This window comes from Tachysurus fulvidraco, chromosome 2, assembly GCF_022655615.1.
Source record: "Tachysurus fulvidraco isolate hzauxx_2018 chromosome 2, HZAU_PFXX_2.0, whole genome shotgun sequence".
In the NCBI taxonomy this organism is placed as follows: Eukaryota; Metazoa; Chordata; class Actinopteri; order Siluriformes; family Bagridae; genus Tachysurus; species Tachysurus fulvidraco.
In genome coordinates, this window is record NC_062519.1 from 26,425,905 (window position 1) to 26,447,651 (window position 21,747).

Here is a 21,747-nt window from a genome sequence, read left to right on the forward strand (position 1 = left end):
ACTTGTAAAAAAAAAAAAAAAGAAGAATTGTAAGAAGAATTGAAGACGGACAGAGACCGATGAAAACCACATTCGTTTTGACGGCTCTTGTAGCGTCGAAGAGTTTTAAACAGGCGCTATGATTGGTCGAATTATTATTTTCCCAGGTTGCTGCCCAATGCGGTTACACCCATAGGCGCATTGCCTGGTGCGCAAATGCACAGACAGTTGTACTCAAAGCCATCAATGGTTTTTTACAATGCGTATTTTGAAGTGACAGCTCGTAGCAGCGTACTTTAATGTCTAAATGCGTATCTGCTACACAAAATGCGGAAAGGTTGGCAGGTCTGCTACTCCAGCGAGAAAAGCTCTTTTGTAATAAATGCTGCACTTCCTTAAGCCACATAGACTTATAACATACATTTAGACTTTCTGGCCTACACCCTAGTTTATCAATTGCTTGCTGCCTTAACATTTGATACTGGTACAGTAAATAAATCTATTGCTACAAAGGCAGCTATACAAGACCTGAAAAATGTTGTTAATAATTACAACTGAACTAATTACACAAGGGGAAAAAAAACACACCAACGTCTCAAAGGTTTGGAATTTATTGTCAAACCTTTAACAAAAGGTCATTTCTGAATCAGCATTAGAATAAAAAGTGAGCGGAAAAATAAAATTTGCTTTCTAAAAACTTAAGCAAGCAAAAACTAAAACTGCATCAGTTTTGCACTAGGAGAACTGTAATGAACAAAAATATGGAAAGTTCCGTATAGAAGAGGAGAACGAGAGGCAGGACTGCAGGGGGATTATGCGTTTCTGTCGATCCTCACATCAATCTCTCTGCCGTTCAGTCGATAGCCATTCATGGTGCGGCAAGCACGCTCTGCTGTTTCAGGACTGTCGAAACGAACCACACCACAGCCTTTGGACTTGCCATTCTCCATCTTGATATCAGCATACTGCACCATGCCTGATGTAGATCAAGAAAATAGTCAAACCGTTGTTCATATTTGATTACTAAAGGTTATATCCTACATAGTGATTATAAAGTAAACAGGACATCACTTGGGCTTTATTATTTAAAAAATATTCATCTACAAATGCAGCATAAAAGGAACATTTTACAATGGATCAGTTTTTTGTGAAGGCAGTCTGATTGTTGAAGCAGCAGGTGAACAGAAAACATTCATTAGAAAGATGGAAATATTTTGTCTCACCACATGAATTGAAGGCATCCTTCAACATCTTCCAGGTAAAATCAAACGGCAGCTGCAGAGAACAGGAAGACATTTCAGAGTAAGAAGTCTGCTTACATTCTTCATTAATGAATTTATTTAACTTTCTAGCTGTTTAAGTACCTACATTTCTGACAAAAATCTGACAGCCCTTTCTGGCATTGGGTCCAGCGCCTGGCCCTCCTTGCCCAGCTGAACCGAAACTGCCAAAGTTACCACGCTCCATATCTGCACCACGATCAAACTGTCCTCCCACACCAGCAGAGCCCATGCGGTCCATGCTGGAACCCATGCGGTCCATTCCTGGGGCTGGAAAACGGTCCAACCCACCAGAGCCCATGCGCTCAAAGCTGGACCCCATGCGGTCGAGATTAGAATTCATTCTGTCCATGCCCATTGGGGAGGAAAATTCCATGCCAGCACTCATGCGCTCCAGGCTGGATGGACCCAGGCGGTCAAAACTGGATGGACCCAGGCGGTCCATGCCAGAGCTCATGCGGTCCAGGCCAGATCCAAGCCTGTCCATACTGGGCCCCAGTCGATCCATACCCGAGCCCATGCGATCAAAGCCAGAACCCATCCTGTCCAAGTCAGAGACACGATCTATGCGATCCATCCCCATTCTGTCCAGGCTGCCCATGCGATCAATGTTAGAACCAAGTCGGTCCATGCCAGAACTCATGCGATCCATTCCCATGGAGTTACCTATGAAATAGAGAGCATTCAATACAGTTTGTACTTCAGCATAGTACTTCAGCCAGCAATATAGAATTACAAAGTCACTGATTACAGACCCATTCCTCTGTCAAAAGAGTCTCCAAAGTTACTGCGGGACATTCCCATCTCATTGCGGCCACCAAATTCTCTGTCAAAAGCAGCTCCAATTCCACGATCCATGTCTGCAAAAGGACAGTTCAGTTAGTGAGAGGTTTGAGAAAATTGATCCGATCTCACCACACATTTCTGCTACTCACCATTCATCCTCCCCATTCCAGATGGCCCAAATCTATCAACGTTGTTTATTCCACCTCCAAAATTATCCATTCCTTAAGAATAGAGAAGTCATTGGCATTTACAGAACTGGAGAAGCAAATATTACAGCTCCACATACCTACAGGCTTCATCTTTGCATTAGTACTCAAGTAACCTTGTACATCAGTTGTATTAAATTTGCCTAAATCTGGCTCTCACAATCTTCAAGGTACAACAACATTGAGACGTTAAACTATTTTTGAAAAGTTTAGCACTGTAATGTTTTTCGAATAAATCGAATGGACATGTTTATGGAATGATGTATGGCTGATGTCCTGAGTGAACATACCTCCCATTCTACCCATGCCACCAAATCCCATCCCATCCATTCCTACAGAAAAATGAATGAAGAGTGAGATGCAAGTGAGAAAGTATGGAAACATGCCAAACAAGCAAAGAAAAAAACACTAGTAAGTAAGGCTTCATCACCTCCAGGCCCCATATTGTTCATTCCTCCACCACGGTTCAGCTGTGTAGCATCAATAGGTTGTCCACCAGGTCCCAGACCAAGACCAATCCCACTCAGACCACCTGCAGATCACCAGTGAAGAGAATTCAACTTGTTTGCATAGCACACATTTCCCAGAACTACATTTAAGGGTCTAAAACTAAACTTGGGTAGCAGCTCTGCACATCGACTGCAATTTGAGAACTTTAGACTAAAGTATAAAGTCATGTTTTAGGTCTCAGAAATGGGATGTAGTATTAAAAGCATTACTCACGGGGCAGTGCAGGAGGTCTCTCAGGGGGTGCAAAGTCACCCTTGGGCATAGATTTCTCATCCTGCAAGAACACCAGAACAATTTTTTGCATATTTTGATGCATCAAAAAGCTCAAAGAATTTTCAAAGTAACTGATCACTCACCAGCTTCACATGCATGGTTCGATTGAACAGGAGCTGGCCATTGAACATGGCTAATGCAAGTTAAGGAGAACTGAGACATTCAGAACACATTAAAAGTGACAAAATAACAGTACAGTTCATGCTTTACAGATCTTTTCTACTTGTAAAGGATACAGACGGCTTGAACAGCTTCAATGGGCATTTCAAAGGTGACAGTCCCCATGCCCCTGCTTTTGCCGTCTTTGTCCTCGAGGATGTCTGCACGGACGACCACCCCGGCCATGCCAAACACCTCCTTCAGCTTCTTCCAACCAACCTTGTAATCAAGCTGCGCAAAAAAAAAAAAGCCTCATTTTAAGTAAAAACTTATCCTTTTTTGTGTTCAGCATGAGCTCTGATGTTAAATAAACAATTTATAATGAAAATTTGTCTGAAGTAAGCTCGTCTTTAACTGACTGTATAAACCAAACAAGTATCTGTGTTAATGGCAAATTTACAACTTACATTTGCAACAAAAACTGTGCTTCCTATCTTGCCAGCTTGAAGGCCATGAATGATTTCATTAGGAATGTTCGGATTGTTCATGAGACTCGGCGGGATGTTGACCATGGGGGGAGCACCAGGTCCAGGCCCCATACCCATTCCACCACCCATTCCTCCACCCATTCCTCCACCCATACCACCAGGAGGTCCTCCACCACCACCCTGAGCCCTGTGGGCTTCACGCTGTGCAATCACCCCATCTGGATCCTGCAACCAGCACCAACCATTAGACATCAACACCACACAGGCATTATAAACAAAGTTTAATAAATTAAAATTGCTGTTTATAAAAACGACTCAAAAAATTACCTCTTTCACTTTCAAAGGACGTCCATTCATGTTGTGTTTGTTGACTTTGTCCACAGCCTTCTTCATTAGTTCTTCAGTTCTAAACTCAACCACCCTGCCAGGTCAAGTAAAAATAGTCAGACTTTCTAAAGAAATAATGCAGAGAATAATTAAATAAAAATAATAATACATACGCGCAACCCTGTGGATCATGGAGCACCAGCATGGGCAACAGGAGCATAAAACAGACAATTAGCCACAATTAGACAACAGTGATGGAACTGCAGTACGACAAACATTTTTGCTCATGTACAAAAACAAACCCAACAAAAATACTGCAATACTATAATTTTACATCATTCTTTGTGGTGTTCTTTTGCAATTTTCAAAAAGCTTTATTAATGAAAAACTATCATTCCACTTAATGCAGACAAACACAGAGGCTTAAAACAATTTTTAAAAAAAACATTTAACAGCTTTGACAAACAGGAAAAAAATTGTTTCTTCCCTAAACTCCACTTGAGTAACTTATTTCACTGTTAAGAGTCACTGAAGCCTTTTTAACCATCATTATGTATTGAACACCACTCACTACTTTCAGTCCTCAGTGAGACTAAAAAATAAAATTTCTGAATGCTGCCCACAGTGGGACTGAAAGCACACGATCCAGAATTACCATGGAGCTGAGAACCACCCCCTGTGGCTCCACACTGAACCACAGTCAGCATCTACATTCAGCCAAAATTCACCCACGGTGACATTTTCAACTCTCAAACCCAAGTCTGAATGCCCCACATTGAAAGGAGATGTAGTAAGAAAACTCAAGCGGACAAATGGAGGTTCGTCTCTTGCACTTACCCTTGATTTGCCTTCCGCGTCCATTAAGTGTTCCACGTACGTTACCTCACCCACTACAAATCAGATTCCAGAAGACACACACCAAGGGAGAGAAGCCGAGAAAACAATGGGAGTTTAGAGCAGACACACAACCAGGCAGTCACAGTGAGCTCGGCTTTCTAGTCCAGAGCCTCTCCCCAGCACCACAATTCTGGTACAGGTCTACAAGAAGCAAGCTGCCGCCTTAAAAATACTTCTTAAGCTGTCCTTACTAGAAACCTGTACACCATAAATGACCGGAAGATTTACAACCTCTCGAGCCATCCTTAAGAATTTTTTATGCATTGCGCCTTTTGGGTGTTTTTTTTCACTAGACATCTACCGCTACATTTTGAAAGGTAGTGTGATCACAATTAGTAAACTACCTGTACAACCAGTCAACACAATTTTACCGAGCATGTTTAGTCTTGACAAACAAGCCAGTTCTCTATCTTCTTCAAATATCGTATAACTTCATACCAACCACAATGGCACCATCTATGATTACCTAAAGTTGAATTCAAAATTGAGACCAAAGCGGCTTAAGCTCCTCTAAAAGGAAAATCACAGTAATGCCAGTAGAGGCCTTTGAACTCTGTTAATCTTCAAGGATTGTTAACACCTAAAAGGCAGCCACAAATAGGTCCGTTTTTTAACAAAACATGGTAAATGCCAACAAAATCAACCATGCAGTCAAGGGTCTGCCCATTTCTCCAATGTGAAAAAGGCGAGCTTAAGAAGCTGCTTTGCTCTGTAGACCTGTACCCCAACAAAACTGACACTTTCAGGCAAAGGTACAATGTGAAGATCTGCTGTGAAAACATTCACTTTGGCATACCTAAAAAAGAGAATGCAATTTAATTCTACAAGCAACAATTTCCAAATGACACGACATATTCCTCATGCTTGCACACCATAAGCCATGGGGGCTTCCTTGAAATAAATAAGTAACTACAAAATCTTAACTCTATGGGCCGATTATTCCTTAGATCAGCCTCAAATCTTGCTCTGAGGATTTTAATCCGAATATGTAAACTTAGTGTGGTACAACAACTTGAGATGATAAATGTATGTCCCATACTCTTGTTACTGGCACTAAAAGGAAATCCTGGCCAGCAAAGGGCCAGGCTAAATTGTTTAGGTTTTAGAACATGAAACAAATGTACATGAGCACGTCTAAACCGTGAACCCGAATACAAAATGAGAAACTTCAAATGAGCTCAGAGAAAGCTCTACAGGCATTGTACATCACTTAGAGTGCAATTATTTCCAGTCTTAAAGGAGCACATTACTGCATCCATATACAGAATGGAATTTAAGCCAATGCACAACCGCAACCACAAATGCTTTATATTAACTGCTACACAGCAGCCTTCGAACGGCACCAACCTAACAGGTCTGTGCTAATCACCCTACAATACTCACTATTCTATGTGTACATACTAACCCACTGATATCCCAAGTGGGACCAAATCCTCCAAACAAGAAAAACCCACTATCACTAATCAAAGTCTTACCTTTTTCTTTCATTAAGTCCTTCAGCGCTTGCCATTTGACATCATAGGGGATGTTGCTCACAAAAACCCGATATCTTTTGGAGGGGTTGGCATAGGGCTCATATCTACTCCCTACTCGTTTGGATGATCTCTCCTTCCTCGACTCATGGCTGGGCTTTCCGTTCACTGCATTTCTACAAAAGTCAAAACACATGATCTCCACTTTTATCAGATCTTCCAAGTTGCATTTGCAAACTTTATGCCCAGTTTCCTAAATAATAGGCATTCATTGTAGCAAAGGGGGGAAAAAATGAAACGTGAAATCCTTCCACAAAGATGTAGACACACATTCAGACAGTACCCAAATAAGCGGTACTTGTGAACACATTCTTGGTGCAATCTGCATCCCTACTGTTAGAATTAGAATGTGTTAATAGTGATGGAAGTCAGAATGCAAAGGTACAACCATTTATATTATTAGATATAATTATTCTAACGAACACAAAAATCTCTACTTCTCAAACAGCAATAAGAAAAAAACTATTTGCATTTGGGGGAGGGGTAAGGGGAATCCACGATTAAAAATTAAGAAAAAAAGAAAAAGAAAAAAAGTGAAAACGTGAGCTATAGCTTCCACAGCCGTTTCAGGCCTGAGAGAAAAATACGCAGCAAATGAAAAGCAGAAAACTAAATAGAAATAATTCCTCTGACACAGTTAAACTATTAACACAGCTTCACTACGCATTTAACACAAGCTAACTATCGTCATCGGTTACATGCAGAACGCGAACGTTACACTGCTGCTAGCTAACGTGACTCCGCAGCTAACAGCTACGCGGTTTAAAAAATAGAAAACAAATAGAGAAAGGAAACAGTATTAACATGCAAACTTGTTTTAAACGACTGGCTACTTATTTCAGTTCATCTTAACTAAATAAGTGAACTGACTTGGTTATTTTAATCGGAATAAGATGTAAATAGCAGTTAGCTAACATCTGGAAAACAAAGTAGGCCTGCGTTGCTAACGGCTTTGTTAGCAAATTAGCCAGTTAGCTAACGTTCTCTTCGAGTTAGTCAATCTGAATAACGATAAGAATGAAGAATAATATTAATAAACGTGTTAAAAAGCTAATTAACTATAAATGTGTTTTTTATTTAGCGTGATTACACAAAGAACATCGACAGAAAACGGACAAAGAGCAGCTGAAGTAACCGTTACCCTTGGCCTGGTTTCTCTGCTGCACCATCAGACGACATATTCGACGTTTCTTCTTTTCCTGACATGCAAACTAACACCAAAAGCAAAAAAATAACAGAAAAGAGATGTTTAATCGCTAAAATTACTTATAATTTCGTTTGTCAAGAAACGCTGTTACACCGAACCGCTCGATACGTTGCGTTCCTGGACAGTTGAAATGGCGACGGAGCGACGAAATGGATATTTGAAGACGGCAAAGCATGATGGGAAACCAACACGAATCTGAATCTGAAAGGAACCGATTGAGTTGATTCAGATCTCCTCGATATTTAAACGTTCTCTTCTACAGTTATTGTAGATTTTTATTTGTAAATGGTTTTGGAAATCACCGACACGATGAGAGACGTTTATTACAGTCGTTACGATGCATGAAATATTCAAACATTTGTAATGTCTATTCAGGTTAAAAATGAATCGATTCAATTTTAAACTGACTCCTACACTGTCGGATAGACATTAGAGATTTCACAGCAATTCTGTAGTAATTGTCTTTTGGGTTCTGTTCAAGTCATAATAACCCTTTTTTTATTTACATTTTTTTTGTAAGTAGAACCATACTACAAACATGTTAGTTTTCTCAGCATTAAACTTTATGCACATGGTTTATTCTCTCTATTGAATAAGGGCCATGGCAAATATTTAATTTATGTTACACAGTGTTCTGGTCGTTTTGAAAAATAATAAAACAGATTACAAAAACAGTCTTATCAAATGTTTAAAAAACTATTTTAACACAAAACAATTGTATTTCGTTACATCATTACCCCCATATTTCCTTTCATACCTTGTTTCTCTCTCACACACACACAAATAAAATTTCAAATATCATGACCTGTCTCTGCTGTCCGAAGTAAATAAGCCTCGTAAACAGTACATCTATTGCTATGTAGTTAAAATAATGCAGGAGCTGACAGACAGAAAATATAGCATAATCCTCATGTTGTGTATATTTGTATTTCTGCACATTTTCTAATGAAAGTATCAATGTCCTCATTTACATGATACTTTGGATGGTAAAAATGTACAGCTGGTTCTCAGGTCAAAACAGTTGTACTTCCTGAATTATAACTTAGAATTCAGATGAAAGATTCTCTTTGGTTCTTGGGTGAGGGTGAGAACAAAAAAACAACAACAATGCAGGGACTTCTACATGGAACGTCACCATATGTATTAAACTAAAAAAATAATTAGTTCAGACCTAAGAATATGTATTGTGGTTCAGGAAAAGGTGTAAATACTCAGGCCAGATAACACAATATCCAGAGCATCATGTTTAATTTGCTTTGCACACTTTTCTTGGCTGATTGCAAGCACCAACAAATTCTAGTGAGGACAATACAGACACACCAGTCTTTATCCACTTCACAACATAAATATAATAGTATCCCAAAAACGACAGAGTGATTAAAATATGGTGCTCAAGGAATAAAAGAAGACATACAACACAAGTGATACATACAGTATGAATACATTAAAATACAGTGATGACAAAAATAAAACAAATTGTGTACAAGGTTTAAATTTGCTTAGGTTTATCTTAGAGAAAACAAGAGATTGGTCTTTACCACTTTTTTTAATACAAAGAAGTGGACCAGTTCCCCTAATATCAGTGAGGGAGTTAAACCTCTCTGAAATGTGTCAAGTGGAAAAGGCTAGCTAAGCCGCTTCCGATCATAAATTTGTAAAAGTGCAATATGACTAAAAAATAATAAAAGGAAATAAATCAATAAAGCAAGAATTTTTCTTGGTAGCATGAAAGTAATAATTTGGGTCAGCCATATTAACACCAGAATAAAGCACAGGGCTTTTGGCTGCTTAAGTCTGCAGGTTGCATAGTGGAGAAAACTCATGGATAAACAAAGGAAAAATAAAACATCCCAACACTGCCTTCCACAGCCTGTCTGAATGTTGTCCTGTAATCCTTCATATTTCTATATCTATAGAATAATTATCTTACATGTACTGATAAGGTTATAGGCAAGAAGTGCATTGTAATATTGCGGACATTGCACTCAAGCTTTTCTTCTTTCTTTTCTTTTTTTTTTAACCTTACATTGCTAAAATAAAGAATAAATGGCAGGGAAAGAAAAAAGATGGAAGCACACCAGTGAGAGACAAGTGTACGAGCAGCAGAAATGAATTTGCACTTAGCTGCTGATGCTTCCATAAACAATTAATTAAACCCAAAGCCACTCAGTCCTGTGACATACAACAGGTATGTAAATGCTGCAGATAGATCATTTTACATTTGTTTTCTTCTCAAAAAACATGTGTTAAAAGTTACAATTAATGCTGAAAGCTTTTAGTAATCATCTATTGCACAACGCTTTCCAAAACTTAACATTGTCCTAAGGAGATTGTGACACTTGAAAAGAAGTGACTACAATTTGCAAGAAATCTCTCTGGTGACTATTACCCACTGAAAAACAAGATGACCCATGCACACAGCTCTCTAAGGGATTTAACTTTATCTGCTTTTTTACTCCATGTACAGATGAAAGCACCTTTTTTGTTTCAATTGTGGCACTACAGAAGGTCAGAATCACACACAGCCTGACTGTCAATTACTGATGTACACTCTCTAAACACCCCCCCCACACACACACACACACACACCCACTCTCACTCACCCCCACACACACACACACGGGCTGACAGTAACTGTTGCTCTGTGTGCCTTACACAGACATGAAATGTATCTACAAATGTACAAAGCCTGTCGAATGACAAATGTTTTCTTGGACATCACAGAGATGTTTGTAATGTTTCCAACATAAACAGAGCCAGGTATCAGGAGCAGATGGTCCCTCAATATCTGCATAAAGGCCATACTTTGGTCAAGGGTGTCCATAAAGCCATTAGGAGAAGAGCCTATCATCATGACACAAGATTCCCTTTAAAGTGATGACATGTTGCACATCATTCTTGTAACGTAACATGCAGGGCGATAATCTGTACTCAAGTGGTGTAAATGGATAGTTGTTCCCCTGTTATCAGACAAATGTCCCCAAATAACATCATATTTAACAATGTAAAACTGCTATAAAAACAAAAATACAGATACAAAAGTGTACACATATGTACTCACAAACACATTCTGCCCTTTCACACAGCCACATGTAGCTGTAATGTTTTAAATTAAGAAACAGCTGTCACAATAATGACCTCAAGATAAAAATAATGTTTCCCATGAATCCTGGAGGCATACACACAACTACATTTGATCAGCACATATCTAGGCTACTTATGTCGATTAAGTGCTACCATTGTAGGACCACCGTATGCCACTTCCTGCATGAAGCTCACCTTTACTAGGTGCTGAGCATAGCCGATGCTGATCCACAGACAAAATCCCAGATAGCAACTTAACATGTCACTAAAACAAATTCCTCGCATGTGAAAACATGCCTGGCAATAAAGCTGATTCTGATTAAACAGTCACTAAGATACTTTAAAAAAATAAATAAAAAGGGATGGAATTTTTTTTTTTCTAAATTACACATGCAGGAAAAACTAAGCACACCAGAGGACATACACTGTGCCTCATACTTGGTAATGAAAGGAATTTATTGCACACTCCTATTTTAGTGTTTGCTCCTCTATAGGAGCATGTATAAGAGATCAGCTTCTAGCTCTCTCTGTTTTAGCCCATTCTGTTAGCAGGCCTCACAAGAAGGCCCTGTCATCCTGTAACACTTTAAATCACCACAACGGTTTCAAAATCGGAGCTTCTATAATATATACTGTGCGAAAGTACTCAAAAATTGGCAATGACCAATTTCCTGTCCAGTCAAGACGTAAATAATTCTGAAAGAAGCTACACAAATATAGAGAAGTGTTTAGTTTTAAGCTTCAGCAGCTACTCCTGCTTTCCTGGACTTGTCCCCTCACACAGCTACCACTGCTAATAGAGTCCCTACGAGAGTACACTGTGTGGTATGGGACCTTAATGATCACCATGTAGCCAAATAAATAAATTCATTCCAAAACCAGAAACAACTCACAGAAACTTAAAAAAAATAATACACACTAAAAAGAGAGATATAGTTAAAGGAAGAAAAACAAATGAAGTGCTCACATATGTAGATAAAAAGGACTAAATAGAAAAAGAATGCATCCAAAATGTGCTGTGGCTCTAACTGATGACATGACGCATCAAGAACCTCTAGCACGTTTAATACCAACAATGTGTCGCGTCCACCCCACCCTCCCAGAAACACCGCAGATCTCATACGATGGTCTCGTCTGACGTCTTTTTTAGCAGCTTTGTGGAGAGCAAGGAATGCTGGGTAGAGTGGGCACCCTTGGCATCAGGAATGAGCAGGCGCACTTTTTGATTGGTTCGTCTCCACTCAGAGTACAACTGACAGTGGTAGCGGAATGACACCTGGGGGCAAACAAGATTCATTTAGTCAAATATACTTCAGTCATAACAAAGCAAGGAATGCAGTAATAATCAAATCTAATAATCAGTCAAAACATGATTTGGATTCCAAAGTCTGCTTCTTTACATTTACATTTATGTCATTTAGCAGACACCCTTATCCAGAGTGACTTACAACTGAGTAACTGAGGGTTAAGGGCCTTGGCCAGGGGCCCAGCAGTGGCAGCTTGGTGGACCTGGGGTTCGAACCCATGACCTTCCGATCAGTAGCCCAACACCTTAAACACTGAGCTACCACATACCACATCTTTAGTTTTGCCCTACGGCATTATGAAGCTAATTGGTTGTAAGTAGGTTTCTGTAAATAATGACCTATCTACATGAGACTATTCTCTGGGGTATTTGGATTTGAACAACCTGCTGCTACAAACAGAAGACATCACTGGAGCTGATGATGATTGCAGATAGCTGGCATGATTGCAGACTGAGGTGTGACAAAGCACAACTCCATTCTGCTGGATTTACTGCTCTACCAGTAGTAACTTATTACAACTAGTAATGTAAATCGGACATATTTCGACTGTGATAATTTGATTCAAGATGAAATCTACCTATATGTTTCATAACAAAATCTCTATCTACTATCTATGTGGTAGCCTAGTGGTTACGCTGTTGGACTACTGATCGGATTGCTTAGAGTTTGAATCACAGGTCCACCAAGCTGCCGCTGCTGGGCCCCTGAGCAAAACCTTTTCACATTTAAAAGAACACTGCTGCTCTCATCCCTCGTCTGCTAATCACTCTCCACCATACACCTTTGGGAAAGTGCTAATTGGTTTTAACCTGCTAAACAAAAGGAAGACACCTTGTCCAAATCACTCCACTCCACGATGTGCCAGACACTGCCTTGACAAATGTCGTTAACAGCTAATAGAGACTGTGCTTAGTCTCCTAGCTCCATCAATCCAATTGCAAAAAACTTCAAGCCCATTGCTTTCAAATCTGTGGCCAAGAATAACTGCCTGGAATCAAGCACCGAAACACATGTAGATCCAATACAGAGGCCAAAGATCTGCTGATGTCAGTCTGGCACGCCTTCACATCCTGGAACATCTGGAGCCTCACACCTCACAATGCCTACACCCACACATGCATCCCAGACTTCAGCTCTGCATTTGACACGGTAAATCCTGTGAAATGGTCTTCACACTCTAGCACATGTAGACAAAACAGTCTATTATTAGTGTTGCTAAAAAATTCTATATAAACAATATAAAATCTCAGCACAGGAACTCCCAAGAGTTGAGTTCCTGCTTCCTTCTCTCTTCTCTTTATTCACAAACAGTCTCACAACTGAAGCTCGAAAACACCGAAGACCCCACCTTTATTGGGCTAGTTTCAGGAAATGATAAGTCATTGCACAATATAATGTGGTTTGCAGTGTAAAATGGTAGGAAAATGATAATCTACTACATTTAAGTAAATACACATCAAAATCTCTCTTAAATGGGTCATGAACTAATGTCACATCATCTGACACATTATCATCTATTTCCGAAAGTCGTTATCGACGTCTAAATTAGAAGACGAGAAGTGTAAAATAATTCGACAACAATGGGCGGCTCACAAAAAGACAATAACTGGGTGTGACCTACCATGTGTTTGCTTTCTGTACACCAAATACACTGCCTTGCAAAAGTATTCCTACCCACTGAACTTTTTCACCTTTTGAAACGTTACAACCACAAAAAAAAAAAAAAAAGTATTTTATTAGGATTTTATGTGATCGACCAACACAAAGTGGCATATAATTGCAAAGTGGAAGGAAAATGATCAATGGTGTCCAAATTTTTTTACAAATAAATATCTGAAAAGTGTTTGAAAAAAGTGTTGCAGAACCACCTTTCGCTGCAAGTATTTTGGGGTATGTCTCTACCAGCTTTGCACATCTAGAGAGTGAAATATTTGCCCAAAACAGCTCAAGCACCGTCAGATTGGATGGCGAGCGTCTATGAACAGCGATTTTCAAGTTTCGCCACAGATTCTAAATTGGATTTAGGTCTGGACTTTGACTGGGCCATTCTAACACATGAATATGCTTTAATTTAAACCCCTCCATTGTAGCTCTGGCTGTGTTTAGGGTCATTGTCTTGCTGGAGGGTAAACTTCTGTCCCAGTCTCAAGTCTTTTGCCGCCTCTAACAGGTTTTCATCAAGATTGCCCTGTATTTGGCTCCATCCATCTTCCCATCAAGTCTGACCAGCTTCCCTGTCCCTGCTGAAAAGCATCCATCACCAAGCTGCCACCCCCATGTTTCATGGTGGGGATGGTGTTTTTGGGGTGATGTGCAGTGTTAGGTTTCCGCCACACATAACGTTTTGACCCACATGGCTTATCGCAAACTGCAAACGGGATTTCTTTCAACAATGACTTTCTTCTTGCCACTCTTCCATAAAGACCAGATTTGTGGAGTGCACGACTAATAGTTGTCCTGTGGACAGATTCTACCCCTGAGCTGTGGATCTCTGCAGTTCCTCCAGAGTTACCATGGGCCTCTTGGCTGCTTCTCTGATTAATGCTCTCCTTGCACGGCCCGTCAGTTTAGGTGGACGGCCATGTCTTGGTAGGCTTGCAGTTGTGCCATACTCTTTCCATTGCCAGATGATGGATTGTACAGTGCTCTGTGAGATGTTCAAGGCTTGGGATATTAATGTATAACCTAACCCTGCTTTAAAATTCTCCACAACTTTATCCCTGACCTGTCTGGTGTGTTCTTTGGTCTTCATGATGCTGTTTGTTGCTAATGTTCCCTAACACACTTCTGAGGGCTTCACAGCATAGCTGAGAAGATTAAATTACACACAGGTGCACTCTATTTACTAATTAGGTGACTTCTGAAAGCAGTTGGTTTCACTGGATTTTAGTTAGGGGTATTAGAGTAAATTCACAATTATGTGCCACTTTCTTTCAGTCTATTTCATAAAATCCATTTTTCTTTGTGGTTGTAATATGTCAAAATGTGGAAAAGTTCAGTGGGTATGAATACGTTTGCAAGGCACTGTACATCTGGAAATTCACCTGCGACCACTCTTCATTCAACACACATTATGTTTCAACCCTTTCTCTCTGACAGATGGCAGATATGTAAGGAATCAAACACTTGGTGGTGAAAATAATCAATGATATTCTGGAGTGATGTGAACAGACAGATTAGCACCCAGAGGTCCATAGAAGACATCACGTCATCTAGCAACTTTATGTTCCATTTACTTTCAGGAAACATATGCCTTTCTCTTCAGGTCTGAAATTTTTCCTGTAATCCTTCATATGTCTATATCTACAGAATAATTATCTTACATGTACTGATATAATCAAGAAGTGCATAGTAATATTCCCATAACAAAATAAAAAAGAAATAACCAGTTAAAAAAAAAAAAAAGATGGAAGCACACCAGTGAGAGACAAGTGTATGAGCCACAGTTAAGAAACGAATTAAATGATGAGAAAATCAGAAATAAAAAGCTCCACCACATTTCTGGTTAAGCTTTACTTATTATGGATTCCGTATTGTGTTCCGTGTCATGAAGATTTGGCCAACCCTGTGAGGATCCTGAGGCATTTAGAGCTGTACCAACTCCAGCTTCATGAAGGATTCGGGACCTTCTAATAGGATATGCCAACTACAGGTGGTCTTTGAGGACAACAACCTCCTCATCAATACACAATTGCCAGACTGTATATTTATAAATCACACCCTCTTCTGTCACCCAAATGAGGATGGTTTCCTTCTGAGTCTGGTTCCTCTCATGGGTTCTTCCATGTCCATCCAGTTGTACATACAACTGTCTATTATATGTGTGTTCATTTCTTATCATTGCCATTCTGTTTACACTGTGGAGCTCCTGTACTAAAACAAATTCCTCATATGTGAAAACATACTCTGCAATAAAGACCTTTCTGATTCTGATCTAAGGGAATTTTTCCTCGCCAGTCACCTCAGTCACCTCAGGCTTGTTCATTAGAGATAAATACAAACACATTTAAATATAAGTCTAATATAAATCTGGAATTTTTGTATTATAGTAGTCTTTGTATAATGAACTTTTTGTATTATGTTTTTTATGAGCCGTAAAGCTGCTTTGAGATAATGACAATCTCTAATGACACCTGATTCGAGACTAAGGTGGATGGGGGCGTGGTTTAGTGGGAGGCTTCATCAGGCAAGAGCAAATTAAAAAGGCACGTGTGTGACACCTTTCTAAATGTTTATTTACCGTTCTGTTTTTCTTTCTTTCTCAGTCAGTGGGGACAAAACGTGTGTGAAAGTGGCGGCGGACCTAAGCTGTGCCACAGGAAAGCATCTGATTTTGTGTGTGTATGTGTGAGAGACAGAGAGAGATGAAGTTACCAGAGTCCAGAGGACGTAGATGGTAAAGAGAGCGATGGTAAGAGCGATGAGACCCACTGCCTCCAGCTGACTGTTAAAGTGTAGGTGGTCCTGAGCCCCTCGCAGGCACAACCAGCCTGATATGGCTGCCAGGGGCGTAATGAACAGGAAGCACACCATGTCACAGAAGAGCGTGCGCTTCTCATTTCTCGGCCCAGGGTCCTTAAGCCACTGTAGATGAACATTTCCAGCATTTGGGATTATGAAATAACATACTTTGCATACTACATGTGTTATACACTCAAGTACAGTAGGTACAGCTATATGTAGACTTATGATGTAGAAGATTGTAGGTGAAGACATTGAAATGTGTTTTGTTTTTTTTAAAAAGATTTTGGTTAACACTGGATTAGTCCTGGAGCCACCGTGTCCAGGATAAAACAGTTACAGAGAATTTGAATGAATTGATTAATTTTGGGTGAGTTTATTTGTTAGTCGATCAAATACATTTTGGCCAAGTGCTACATTTGATTTCACACTAAACCTTAGAAAAATTCAATAAGCCAAAGTTAAAGCTTGTGTTGTTCCATCCTTGAAGGATTTATTTTTAACCAATTGTTGCAGTCTTACAATACATCTTAAAAGGCACACATATCACATCTCAATCACATGTTTAATGTTAAATATTGAATCTCAGCATCCCTTACCTGTTTGCGATAGTTTTGAGTTAGTAATTAGTATTGAGCTTAAACAGGATTTTACACAATAACCTCAACATGGCTACAAAGTCAAACACGACAAAACACTAAACACCAAGAACCATAACATATAAGCAGCTAGACAGAAGACATGTTACCTCTGTGAGAGGCCTTGGCCTGCGCTCGATGGTGAACTCTGTGTGACACAGCTCGCAGTAGCTGGTGTTGGAGGACGACAGCCACTTCTCCAGGCAGCTCTTGTGTACCGTGCCCAGCGTGCCCGTGCAGTCACATGGCGAAAGGAGCCCTTCACTGTTACCCCCCTCGTGGCAGATCCGGCAAATCGGACCATCACTGAGAGTTTAACATAGTTTTTACGTTCGCTTTTTGTTAGACTGCCCTCGAAATCAAAATGACTGTTTCTGCATTTGTCTTCCTGTCCCCTAGTGTTATAGACACCAATATAATGTATAATACAGCAAGAAAAGAAAATTTTGGAGCAATGCTTATTTTTGTTTGCTGCACACAAAAAAACAATCAGCATCAGCCTTGTTAATTTTTTTGTTCTTAAAATTACAAATGCTCACTGTATCTTAAAAAATAATTATAATAAAGAATGACAAGTACATTTGGATGTAGAAAAGTCACCATCTATTTGTTGATGTTAGGGAAATCATCTTCAGTCACTATCTACAATCATCTTCAGTTTTTATCACTGGCATGGGTGTATTTAAATGGATGATACATACTGCTATACCATAAAACTGTGTTATGTTTAGACAAGGTGCATGTTTCATACTGTGTCAGTTTCAATGTGAAACAGCGTTAGATCAGACAAATGCCACTCAGTTCACCTCTGGGTTCCCAGGGCTTTGATGACGGTGGAGAGCAGTCGTCCGTCTTTAGCCGTGACCTGAGTGACGTATTGTGCCCTCCGGTTGTCCGACTCCTCCACGGTTTTGGACAGGGCAGCATTGCCAGTGCAGTCGCACAGCGAGCCTGGTAAGTGGCAACACTCCCCTGTGGTCATGTCTACTCCGTCCAGGAGGACAGGGTACAGGTGGGGCAGAGGGAGCGACCTCTGCTCCCTTAACTCAGGTGTCCTGGGTCCTAGAGCTGCACAGAGAAAACAAACAAGAGTGACAACTGAATAACTGCAATGTCTAAAAAGCCACTTAGCGCTGCCATTATTCTCGGACTTCCTGGATCATACCTGTTCACCCTGTTTGCTTTATCTGGGTGACAGACTTAGAGAGTCCATACAAAAACTTTATACTGGCTCATTCAAAAATTGTGTCAGTGACACAGATTAAGAGTTTCTCGTCATATATTCATATACGTGTTTGGATTCGACCGGTAAACATTGCAGTGGCATAAATCGTTATATAGCCACATAAGCTAAGCAAGGCTAATTAGCTTAGCAAAACACTTACATCAAAACAAGGAAAAAAACGGAGCTAGCTAGCTGATCACCTAACATAATACAGCTAATACTGATAACTCCAGTTTGGTCTACATCTATTAGAACTTCAAATAGATGACCAAGTAACGGAAATAGAGATATAAAATTCGTCCTGCTTGGTGTTTACAGCTATAAAAATCGAACAGTTCGCTAGCCGGCACAGCTAACAGGAATAGCTTAATATGCTAACTGAGCTAATGTTACAGTTCTAACAAGCAGAAAAGCTAGTAAAAAAATACACACTCTCACCTTTTGTAGTTTCATGCCGGTTTATCCTATCAAGTCCTTAATTCCTTAGTATAAAACAATTTGCTGTGAAGTTACGAATAAGCGATAACTTCTTTTGTTTTTGGCCTGGCTAGCTAACCTTCCAGATTGAGTTCTTTTCCAGCCTGACAGACGAACCATCGGCCTCCTGTCGACGTTTCCGATTACAGCTCAACATACGCAAACAGCGTAAAGAAGCATCTGTATGTTGTTTATCACTCACAGCGCATGCGTAGTTCTATTTGTGAATTGCAATAGTACGGGAGATGTAGTTTGCATGACCGTGAACGTTGACTATAAACTACAACTTATCCTGATTAGATCCAAAGGAAAGCTGCACACTTTACCTAATATTTTTTTTGTTGGAGAATGAACAGTGAAATAATACCTAATAATACACAGAAAGGCTTAAACAAAGACATATTATAAGGAGGAATATTACAATTAAGTGGCTTGCTGCACAGCAGAATTATTGTCACATTCCCAAGTTCTTTATGTATTATTTTCCAATATCAATATTTCATATTGCTTAACTTTAAACTTTCGGTCATACTTGTAACCATTCACACAACACCTAATATTTGTACTATGTATACTTCAATTGCACATTTCATACTTGCACATCTGTACATACATACATACATATTGTCTAAATGTTTACTGTTTACTTCAATTGCACATTTCACAATTGCACATGTGCACACAAATTGTATATATTGTATACTTCAATTGCACATTTCTCACACTTGCAAACTTGTACATACAAATTGCCTATATTAATATATGTATATTTCATATGTATATGTCAACTGCACATTTTCTTCTTCTACCACTTATCCGGGGCCGGGTCGTGGGGGCAGCAGTCTAAGCAGGGATGCCCAGACTTCCCTCTCCCCAGACACTTCCTCCAGCTCTTCTGGGGGAATACCGAGGCGTTCCCAGGCCAGCCGAGAGACATAGTCCCTCCAGCGTGTCCTAGGTCTTCCCCGGGGCCTCCTCCCGGTTGGACATGCCCGGAACACCTCCCCAGGGAGGCGTCCAGGAGGCATCCGAAAAACAGATGCCCGAGCCACCTCAGCTGACTCCTCTCGATGTGGAGGAGCAGCGGCTCTACTCTGAGCTCCTCCCGAGTGACCGAGCTCCTCACCCTATCTCTAAGGGAGCGCCCAGCCACCCTGCGGAAGAAACTCATTTCGGCCGCCTGTATCCGGGATCTCATCCTTTCGGTCATGACCCAAAGCTCATAACCATAGGTGAGGGTAGGAACGTAGATCGACCGGTAAATAGAGAGCTTCGCCTTGTGGCTCAGCTCTTTCTTCACCACAACAGATCGGTATATCGACCGCATCACTGCAGAAGATACACCAATCCGCCTGTCGATCTCCCGCTCCATCCTTCCCTCACTCGTAAACGAGACCCCAAGATACTTAAACTCCTCCACTTGAGACAGGAGCTCTCCACCAACCTGAAGGGGGCAAGCCACCCTTTTCCGACTGAGAACTATGGCCTCGGACTTGGAGGTGCTGATTCTCATCCCCGCCGCTTCACACTCGGCTGCAAACCGTCCCAGTGCACGCTGAAGGTCCTGGTTTGAGGAAGCCAGCAGGACAACATCATCTGCAAAAAGCAGAGACGAAATCCTGTGGTCCCCAAAACGGACTCCCTCCGGCCCCATACTGCGCCTAGAAATCCTGTCCATATAAGTAATGAACAGGACCGGTGACAAAGGCCTGCACATTTCACACCTGTAAATGTGTACATACAATTTTGTCTATACTGTATATGTCATTCTGTTACACTGTGGAGCTTCTGTCACTAAAACAAATTCCCCGCATGTGAAAACATGCCTGGCAATAAAGCTGATTCTGATTCTGATTTATAGCTTATATTTAATGTCATAAAATATTCCATCAGATAAGTTATTTCCTGTTATCTCTTAGACTACAGCATCTATAAACACTCGTTCCATCACCGGTATCTTTTGTGTGTGTGTGTGTGTGTGTGTGTGTTTCTTAGAGTTAATAGAACAAAAACACAGCTTGTCCTTGATACCAGCACATCTTACTGACTTTGAGGACAACAACCTACTCATCAATACATTTGTCAGACTCACTCACTCATTTTCTACCGCTTATCCAAACTACTTCGGGTCACGGGGAGCCTGTGCCTATCTCAGGCATCATCGGGCATCGAGGCAGGATACACCCTGGACGGAGTGCCAACCCATCGCAGGGCACACACACACTCTCATTCACTCACACACTCCGGACAATTTTCCAGAGATGCCAATCAACCTACCATGCATGTCTTTGGACCGGGGGAGGAAACCGGAGTACCCGGAGGAAACCCCCGAGGCACGGGGAGAACATGCAAACTCCGCACACACAAGGCGGGAATCAAACCCCGACCCTGGAGGTGTGAGGCGAATGTGCTACCCATTAAGCCACTGTGCCCCCCTTCATTTGTCAGATTGTATATTTAAAATCACACCCTCCAGTGTCACCCAGATGAGGATGAGGTTCCCCTTTGAGTCCTGGTTCCTCTCAAGGTTTCTTCCTTTACCATGTAAGGGAGTTTTTCCTCACCACAGTCACCTGAGTCACCTCAGACTTGTTCATTGAGGATAAATACAAACACATTTAAATATATCTAATATTAATCTTGAATTTTGTATTCTATTAATCTTTATATTATTCTTTAGAATAACCTTTTGTTCTGAGTTTATGTTTTGTAAAGCTGCTTTGAGACGTCAATTGTAAAAGCGCTATACAAATAAATTTGAAATGAATTGAATTCACTGTGATGCTGTCAGACCTTTCCCCAAAGGTTAAAAGTGAATGTCTACTTATAGAAACAATCGTATCAATGACCTGATGTTTTAATTCAGTAAATCTGAAATTCTAAGTGTTTTATTTGTAGTTTCGGATCATGTCATACAAGTCCCTGTGTAAATTTTGCATATAGAAACAATAATTTATTAGCACAAGGACAT

The 21,747-nt window shown here is 40.4% G+C and overlaps 2 protein-coding genes across 4 annotated transcripts; both read right to left on the minus strand.

Moving 5' to 3' along the window:
- Positions 1-574: 574 nt before the first annotated feature.
- On the minus strand, positions 575-7,744 carry hnrnpm (heterogeneous nuclear ribonucleoprotein M). 3 transcript variants are annotated; one of them, XM_027169654.2, is made up of 16 exons: positions 7,519-7,744; positions 6,321-6,493; positions 4,786-4,838; positions 4,122-4,129; positions 3,949-4,042; positions 3,601-3,846; positions 3,271-3,424; positions 3,118-3,167; positions 2,975-3,035; positions 2,682-2,783; positions 2,542-2,583; positions 2,195-2,266; positions 2,015-2,119; positions 1,348-1,925; positions 1,203-1,254; positions 575-955 (listed from the first exon to the last, which is right to left on the minus strand). In XM_027169654.2, the coding sequence occupies exons 1-16, from the start codon at positions 7,581-7,583 to the stop codon at positions 792-794; spliced, it is 2,019 nt and encodes a 672-aa protein (XP_027025455.1). In that variant the 5' UTR covers positions 7,584-7,744; the 3' UTR covers positions 575-791. The 3 variants fall into 3 exon arrangements, with proteins under 3 accessions (XP_027025455.1, XP_027025456.1, XP_027025458.1); XM_027169655.2 differs by lacking the exon at positions 2,542-2,583; XM_027169657.2 differs by lacking the exon at positions 4,786-4,838 and having other exon boundaries at positions 7,519-7,732.
- A 1,071-nt stretch (positions 7,745-8,815) lies between these two features.
- marchf2 (membrane-associated ring finger (C3HC4) 2) lies at positions 8,816-18,926 on the minus strand. Its single transcript, XM_027169658.2, has 5 exons — positions 18,738-18,926; positions 17,881-18,142; positions 17,185-17,380; positions 16,350-16,559; positions 8,816-11,944 (listed from the first exon to the last, which is right to left on the minus strand). Exons 2-5 carry the CDS (start codon positions 18,054-18,056, stop codon positions 11,786-11,788), a joined length of 741 nt encoding a protein of 246 aa, XP_027025459.1. The 5' UTR covers positions 18,057-18,142; positions 18,738-18,926; the 3' UTR covers positions 8,816-11,785.
- Between the last annotated feature and the right edge of the window lie 2,821 nt (positions 18,927-21,747).

Excerpts from the sequence above, each read along its gene's own strand:
- hnrnpm (XM_027169654.2), bottom strand. The coding sequence starts at position 7,583 with ATGTCAGGAAAAGAAGAAACGTCGAATATGTCGTCTGATGGTGCAGCA. Across the intron at positions 3,036-3,117 it reads GAACCATGCATGTGAAGCTG|GATGAGAAATCTATGCCCAA; the intron begins GTGAGTGATCAG and ends GTGTTCTTGCAG. Across the intron at positions 1,255-1,347 it reads GTCAGATTTTTGTCAGAAAT|CTGCCGTTTGATTTTACCTG; the intron begins GTAGGTACTTAA and ends TGTTCTCTGCAG.
- marchf2 (XM_027169658.2), bottom strand. The coding sequence starts at position 18,056 with ATGACCACAGGGGAGTGTTGCCACTTACCAGGCTCGCTGTGCGACTGC. Across the intron at positions 17,381-17,880 it reads AAAGCCCTGGGAACCCAGAG|TGATGGTCCGATTTGCCGGA; the intron begins GTGAACTGAGTG and ends TTAAACTCTCAG. Across the intron at positions 11,945-16,349 it reads TCTACGTCCTCTGGACTCTG|GTGTCATTCCGCTACCACTG; the intron begins GTAACTTCATCT and ends GTTTGCCCCCAG.